The sequence below is a fragment of the Hevea brasiliensis genome, chromosome 5 (assembly GCF_030052815.1).
Source record: "Hevea brasiliensis isolate MT/VB/25A 57/8 chromosome 5, ASM3005281v1, whole genome shotgun sequence".
In the NCBI taxonomy this organism is placed as follows: domain Eukaryota; kingdom Viridiplantae; phylum Streptophyta; class Magnoliopsida; order Malpighiales; family Euphorbiaceae; genus Hevea; species Hevea brasiliensis.
In genome coordinates this window covers 5,569,897-5,578,153 of record NC_079497.1, presented here as the reverse complement: position 1 = coordinate 5,578,153, position 8,257 = coordinate 5,569,897, and the positions used below count along the sequence as shown (strand labels likewise).

Sequence of the window (8,257 nt, the reverse complement as noted above, 5' to 3'; positions counted from 1 at the left end):
ATATTTAAATTTTATTAAATTTTTATTAAAAAATATAAAATTAAGAGAATATAAAGAAAGAGAAATAATTTTTTTATTTATTTATGATAATATGTAAATCTACAATTATAGGTAATAGAGATTTTAAATTTATTCAAATTAAAATAAAAAAAATTTAAATTAAAAAAAATTAAAATTCAATAACAATACTAAAAAAACAACCCTAAAATTAAGTGGTCATAACTGAAAAAATTTATATAAATTAATTTAAAAATCTGTAATAATCAGTCAAATAACTTTAATGGTGCTTAAATAAATATTGAATGAGTTAAAAAAAAAAAAAAAATTAAGGGTGGGTCCGGTTGACTTGACCCAATGATAGGAGGTTCGAGTTATAGGTTTTAACGGTACAACCCGCAAAACAAATCAAAGCTGCGAGAGCCCTCGTGCCTCTCACGGCAGGATCGTTTTGAGTTTTCTCAGTTAACTTATAACAAGCTCCGCCGTTTATCTTGTCGGCGAATCTACCTCCATCCTTACTTCAACCCTAAAGCTTTGTCTCTTTTTCCTGCATCCCTAAGCCTCTGCTCATTGCCGGTCACCCTATTTTTTCATTGCTTTCGTTCCATTTTAGCTTTTTTATAATATAGTTGCCGATAAATTGCCAATTTGTCGCCGTTTCTTTGTTTCATTACCGTATCTTCACTCACTGCTTCGTCGCCATTACGGTCATCACTATCATGGCCTTTCTTACTTTAGTCTTATCCAATTGCGACCAATAGAGTAAATCCACGATAAGGGTAAACCCTAAGAATATAGATTGAGAGCGCTTGGCTATCAATCTTAAACCTTCATATTTGTTTCAGCTGTCGAAACCCTTGAATTTTGAAGAAACAGAGTGGTAGTTAAGTAAATAGGAGGCAAGATGAGGATTATGATAAAAGGTGGTGTGTGGAAGAACACGGAGGATGAGATTCTCAAAGCGGCGGTTATGAAATATGGGAAGAATCAATGGGCTCGAATCTCTTCGCTTCTCGTTCGTAAATCTGCTAAACAGTGTAAGGCTCGCTGGTATGAGTGGCTCGACCCATCCATCAAAAAGGTACTCTCAGCTTCTTTATTCTTCAATTTGTTTTTAGATACATACACACCCTCGTTTGCACTTGTATATTTATATATTTATACGTCTGTGTATGAACTTCATTTTAGATATTTTAGAAATGCTCAGTAAGAAGTGTTTCAGACATGCGCAGCTAGTTGTTTCTAGCTTAGTGTAAAGTGTTTACTAATTTGGCATAACTGTTCTAAGATTTTTGAACCACAACTGTACACAAATTTGATAAAAATATTTCCTGTCTAGTGTCTGTGAATGGTGTTGGGAAAAAGAAAGGAATGAATCTTAATATTTTTGTAATTTAGTAACGAATTTTGTTACTTTACAAAATTATATGTGCGTATGTGTACGGCTTCTTCTTTGTGAAATGGCGGAGAGGTGTGGAGTTGAATTGATCTTTTTGGAATATAATGGGGAACTGAAAATTAGAAAATAGATATGTATACAGGATACTTCTTTTTGGAGAGGGTGATTCTTATTCTATGCATGAAATGCTTTACCTTTTGGGTTGTTAAGGATGCTGGGAAATGATGATCTTTTACAATTTTTGAATTTTATGCTTTATGGCCCCCATTGGGGCACTATCTATTTTCTTAACCCACTTAAGGAAAATAGATTAGTTCCAATTAGCTAAGAAAGCCCCATATTCTTAGCCCTAGCCTCATGGTGCAGTATGTTTAGTGAACTGAGTTTTTTTTCTTTTGACCCCAAATAAGGAAAGTCATAAGCCAAATTCATTGGCTCTGACATTGACAAGTCACAACTTGGGAATTGGGATACAACTTTTTGATCATGAACATTATATTCCATGTTATGTTCTGGAAATAATGGTGAACTCAACTCGAAGTAGCTACCTTTTTTTTATGCAGAGAGATTGATGCTTTTGTTTCATGATATTTGTAGACTGAGTGGACCAGAGAAGAGGATGAGAAATTGCTTCATCTTGCTAAGCTCATGCCAACTCAATGGAGAACAATTGCGCCAATTGTTGGCCGTACACCATCTCAATGCCTTGAACGCTATGAGAAACTTCTTGATGCAGCTTGTGTTAAGGATGAGAACTATGAGCCTGGAGATGACCCACGGAAATTGCGTCCTGGAGAGATTGATCCAAATCCAGAGTCAAAGCCTGCACGTCCTGATCCTGTTGACATGGATGAAGATGAAAAGGAGATGCTTTCTGAAGCACGAGCTCGGTTAGCCAACACTAGGGGCAAAAAAGCAAAAAGGAAAGCTAGAGAGAAACAGCTTGAAGAGGCTAGGAGGCTTGCATCCTTGCAAAAAAGGAGAGAACTGAAAGCTGCTGGTATTGATACGCGGCAACGCAAGAGGAAAAGGAAGGGGATTGATTATAATGCAGAAATTCCTTTTGAAAAGAAGCCTCCTCCTGGCTTTTTTGATGTTGCTGATGAAGATAGACCAGTGGAACAGCCTAAGTTCCCAACTACCATTGAAGAACTTGAAGGGAAAAGAAGGGTTGATGTAGAGGCCCAGTTGAGAAAGCAGGATGTTGCAAGGAATAAAATTGCTCAAAGGCAGGATGCCCCATCAGCTATACTACAAGCCAACAAGTTGAATGATCCAGAAACGGTAAGGAAAAGATCAAAGCTGATGCTTCCTGCACCACAGATTTCAGATCATGAATTGGAGGAAATTGCAAAGATGGGTTATGCAAGTGATCTTGCTGTGAGTGAGGAACTAACCGAAGGGAGTGGTGCAACACGTGCTCTTCTAGCGAACTATGCCCAGACACCACAGCAGGGAATGACACCATTGCGAACTCCACAAAGAACTCCTGCTGGTAAGGGTGATGCTATCATGATGGAGGCTGAAAACTTGGCTCGGTTGAGGGAGTCACAGACCCCATTATTGGGAGGAGATAACCCAGAGTTGCACCCTTCAGATTTTTCAGGGGTAACCCCCAAGAAAAGGGAGATCCAAACACCAAATCCAATGCTGACCCCTTCTGCAACTCCTGGAGGTGTTGGTCTTACTCCTAGAATTGGCATGACGCCATCAAGGGACGGGTACTCTTTTGGTATGACACCAAAGGGAACTCCCATCAGGGATGAACTCCATATAAATGAAGACATGGATATGCATGATAGTGCAAAACTTGAGCAACGAAGACAAGCTGATATAAGAAGGAACTTGCGGTCTGGTCTTAGTAATCTTCCTCAGCCCAAGAATGAATACCAAATAGTTTTTCAACCACCTCCAGAAGATCATGAAGAAGCAGAGGAGAAGATTGAAGAGGATATGTCTGATAGGATAGCTAGAGAAAAGGCTGAGGACGATGCAAGACTGCAGGCTTTGCTTAGGAAGAGATCAAAAGTATTGCAGAGGGAACTTCCTAGGCCTCCTACTGCTTCATTGGAACTAATTAGAAATTCTTTGCTGAGAGCTGATGAAGATAAGAGCTCCTTTGTTCCTCCTACATCAATTGAACTGGCTGATGAAATGATACGGAAGGAGCTTCTAACCTTACTTGAGCATGATAATGCAAAATATCCGCTAGATGAGAAGCAGAATAAGGAGAAAAAGAAAGGTGCCAAGCGAGCTGCAAATGTATCTGCTGTTTCTGTCCCTGTGATAGAGGATTTTGAAGAAGATGAGTTGAAAGAAGTAAGTATTTTATCTTTTTTTTTTTTTAAACTCATGTCCTTCAGTTCCTTCTGTAGTCATGTCATTGGTAGGTTGGTTGTGATCCATGCATCTTGTTGAACTTAGTAGTTTTTTTTTTTCTTACTGTTGTTTAACATTTTGATTTAATCTTTAGTCTTTGAGTAGCATGGATGCTAATATGAAGGAAATGTATTGATACTTTTTGGATATGTATCAATTGGATATGCACATAATTGAATTGTTGAAACTTTCCCTAACTATTTTGATTTTCTTGGATAGAAGTATCTTCCTTTGCCTAGTTAGAAGATTACTGTCTCAGCTAACATGTCAGAGTTTCTTGAATAAGTTTTCAAACTCTGCTTTGAGTATCAGAATCGAAGGTTGAAGGGAATAATTTATTACTCTTAGAAGCATGAGAAAATTTTGGTTGTATGACATCATGGAAAGGTTCAATTAGATGCATAATTCTTTATGTTGTATCCTTTCTTCCCTTAAAATCTTGTTTATTAAGATACCAATCCTTTATTACGGCACTAAATTTTGGAATTTGCATGAATTTTGGTTCCCCTGCTTTGATTTTTGTGATTGTGTTGGGTGAGAATTGGAGAGACCTGAAATAAGAATATTGTCTCGTGGTCATGGAATGGATAAAATGTTGCTCAGATGAAGATTTTGGTGACCTGGAGGTTCATCATTCTTGTGGTAAAAGTTTCAGGATTATATTTACCTCTAGGGATTGCAAGATCATTAGAGAGGATAGTTGCTGTTGGGTTCATTTTCGCCCTCTTTTTTTAATAGAATTTCCCACTTACCAACCAAAGAATTGCTTGCTTGCTCTCCTTCAGAATTGGTGTGATGCTAATTTGATGTTGAAACTTCTCAACTATTTCCTTTGGTCTCTAAGATTAGCAGAGGGGAAGAGGTTATTTCTGGTAATGCCAGACGTGATGGGTGTTCCTTCTTGGGATTATGAGTGTATATTCACTAAGTGGGTTTTCTTCATGGGATTATGAGTATATATTCGCTAAGTGGGTTTGATGTGAAGTTTTGCTGTTGTTGAGGCAAACCATTTACATTGTCAACTAGCACAACGTTTTGAGTTTAGTTTAAAGGCTAGAATATGTCTTAGAATTGCAGAGTTCACTGGCTGGAGAGGGATTTCTATCTGAAGTGTTTGAACCACTGCTGATGAGAAAGAGATATACATGAGCACATTTGACTGCATGCCAAATGCTCTGGAGATTTGCCGTATATTCTCAAACTTATATATTTTATGGTCTCTCTCTCCTTATTGTTTCTTGACATAATCATTTTTTCTGATGTTCCATTTTTTCTGATTCATTGGCTTGCAGGCAGTCCCTTTAGTTTTACTTGCAATCTGTAGTTATTTTATATATCGCCAGATTGTTCTGGATTTTATTTTGTAAAGTATACTCCTTTGCTTGATTGATAAATAGCAGCCTTGATAATTGTATTTTGGGAAGATCTTACAAGTGCAGTTATTGATCCATTTGCAAAATGTTTGATGATCTCATTTTTCTGTACAGGCTGATAATTTGATTAGGGAAGAGGCTCAGTATATCTGTGTAGCAATGGGACATGAAAGTGAATCTCTTGATGCATTTGTTGACGCACACAAAACATGTCTAAACGATCTGATGTACTTCCCCACTCGAAATGCTTATGGTCTCTCAAGTGTTGCTGGAAATGTGGAGAAACTGGCAGCCTTACAGAATGAATTTGAGAATGTGAAAATGAGGTTAGAGGCTGAAAGAGAGAAGGCGTTACGCCTTGAGAAGAAGGTTAATGTTCTTACACAGGGTTATCAGGTATGTTATGGTATAGCTTCTGGAAGTTTGTTACAACTGGGAATTGTTTCTATATTTATCTTGCGCTATTTTGGTTGTCTTTTTTTCATTACTTCTGATTTAACTTATTCCTTATTTCCTTTTCCGAGCTTTGCTCTTACAATATGTTAGGCATTGTTGCTGTTGAGAGAAAGTACATTATGAATATGTTTACAAGAAGCAATTAAATTTGGCATGCCTTGTATACAGTATCTAAAAGGATGCTTTTTTTAAAGATCAATTTCAACCTCAATGCCAAGCAAACTCTCAAGTGATATGCTTATTGAACTCCAGTGATTTTTAATGGGACATCTGCGAGATTTGCATTTTAGCTTTGCTTGCAAATGTTATATTAGCCTTTTAATTCCATGCCTAAATAGTTGTGAAAAAATTCAATTACTTTTGTTGGGAGGTCTCTTGGTTCAAAGTATCTCATTTTGTAGCTGCACCAATCTCTTTAACACCACCTTCAAAATAATATATCCTCATATGGTGACAGCTTAACCTTCTTAGTTTTGTCTATTCTGCTACTTTTTTGTTTGTGTGTGTGTGTGTTTTGATTTCTCTCTCTTATCATCATATATAATATCTTTCCTTGTAATGTATCAAGCTTTCTTTTTCCTTCTTTTTTATCCTTCCTTTTTTTTTTAACTGGCGCTGTTAGTGTCTAGTAATTGAAAGTTTGAAGCATATCAGAAGAGACTTGCATGTTTGCTTTAATAATAAAATAGGGTCCAAGATCTTGAATGAAATTTCATTTAAGTTGTTAAATGAATGGATTTCCTTATTCTTATACTTGAGTGATGTCAAGTTTAGGGACCAGTCATCCTTGAGAAATAATATGTTTCTCAGGTTTCATTATTATTATTATTAGTATTATTATTTTGTCTAGCAATACAATTGAAAGTTAACTTTTTTAATGGGATCTTTCAATTTTAAGTTCTCATTTGAGTTCAAGATGACAGTGAATAGGTTACTAAATCATTAATATTTTGAATGATCAGACACGGTCAGAGAGGCAGCTATTGCCACCAATTGAGTCAATTTTAAAGCAGATGGACACTGCTGGAACAGAACTTGAGTGCTTCCAAGCTTTACAAAAGCAAGAGCAATTAGCAGCATCACATAGGATCAATGGCCTCTGGGAGGAAGTTCAGAAGCAAAAGGAGCTAGAACAAACTTTGCAAATGCGGTATGGAAATCTTGTGGCTGAGCTGGAAAGGATACAACATATTATTGCTGATTACAGAACACTAGCAAAGCAACAGGAAGAAATTGCTGCAAAGAATCGTGCGCTTGAGTTGGCTGAGAGTGCAGCAAAACAATCTGCCATGCATAACTCAGAAACTTCTGTGCCTATGCCTTCAGATGACGTTGGAAGTTCTGTGCCGGTTGATTCATCTAATCTTGAAATCTCAGGGAAGCAAACAAATGCTGCTCGAGACCATGTTCATGCCAGTCCGAAACATAGTACAAATGATGATTCAGATAACAAGCATACACCTATGGACACAGATGCAAGTTTATCTACTGATGTACATTCTGTTGTGGAGGGGGTGCATACTACTCATGTACCCAAGGCCGATGAAAATAACAAAGATGGAGTTCCTGCACACAACTTGATTAACCAAGGAGATAATATTCCTGATGTGGTGGTTGTGGATGGAAATAAATTGAATGATGAATCTGTTATTGGGAATGCTAGTGATGTAGCAATTAGCGCTGAGGTTATAAAGGATGGTGCAGTTGCTGAGGACCAAGAAATTGTCATGGAAGCAACAAAACCAGATGGTGTTGTAACCAAACAAGGAGACGGTGATGAAGATGAGAGGACAAAATCAACGAGGGATGAGGTAAACGTTGTCAATTCTGACTAGATGACTGCTGATAAGGATGGGCAGAGAGAGTTATGATATACCTGAACGGCAAGTTTTAAGGTGTGAGAAAGTCGTCCTGAAATTTTGCGACAATAGCTTTTAAAAATGAATGGAGCCCTGAATTCAAGTTTGTCTTGTATGCCCCTTATTTAGTTACTCTAGTGGTTAATAAGGGACTTATGCGGAACGTTTCCACAATCTGTCCATTCTATGTTTTTGCCAGAACTGGACGCGTGTGCCCATTGTTTTGTGCTGTTTAAAAGAGGCGAGATTAAGAAAATCCAGTTATATGTATGGTAATGGTAGTGTGCAATGCAAGTGATTTTAGATCGAGGAACTCTTATATCTGTGACCGATAATGTGCTGTGAAAGTTGTAATTCGCAACAGATCGACACAATTATAGCTGCGAAGAGGTTGAGCTTTGTTGCTTGATTACTCTTTCCCAACGCCAAACTCTGTTTTCTGAAGTGCCCCCGTCTGTTTGCGGTTGTGAGTTGTGACACGTCCAGTTGGATGTCATGTGCATGAGCTTAATCTTTTTTCCCTATAAAAGCTTGGAATGGTAAATGTGTAATTGCAAAAGCATAACACCGGTAATGTCCCAATGATATATATGTGATTCAAAGCACATTCTAAGTGGGACAAGTTTTGCCCGTCAGAAGTGGAAGACAACACATCTTCACGTATGCACTTATCCAATGCCTCCTTGGCGCATCAAAAGATACAGCGAACTATCAAAATTATAATTATTATAACAGCTATAGGATAAGCTCAATAGTGTAAGCCACCTTTAGAGTTTTTTATAAGACCCGTA

The 8,257-nt window shown here is 37.5% G+C and overlaps 1 protein-coding gene across 1 annotated transcript; it reads left to right on the top strand.

Moving 5' to 3' along the window:
- The first annotated feature begins 399 nt into the window (after positions 1–399).
- On the top strand, positions 400–7,910 carry LOC110643241 (cell division cycle 5-like protein). Its single transcript, XM_021795545.2, has 4 exons — positions 400–1,081; positions 1,997–3,718; positions 5,266–5,547; positions 6,570–7,910. Exons 1-4 carry the CDS (start codon positions 905–907, stop codon positions 7,440–7,442), a joined length of 3,054 nt encoding a protein of 1,017 aa, XP_021651237.2. The 5' UTR covers positions 400–904; the 3' UTR covers positions 7,443–7,910.
- Positions 7,911–8,257: the final 347 nt, after the last annotated feature.

Bases quoted from the DNA above. Each gene is read 5' to 3' on its own strand.
- LOC110643241 (XM_021795545.2), top strand. From the start codon at position 905: ATGAGGATTATGATAAAAGGTGGTGTGTGGAAGAACACGGAGGATGAG. The intron at 3,719-5,265 runs GTAAGTATTTTA...TTTTCTGTACAG, and splicing joins AAGAAGATGAGTTGAAAGAA to GCTGATAATTTGATTAGGGA. The intron at 5,548-6,569 runs GTATGTTATGGT...TTGAATGATCAG, and splicing joins TTCTTACACAGGGTTATCAG to ACACGGTCAGAGAGGCAGCT.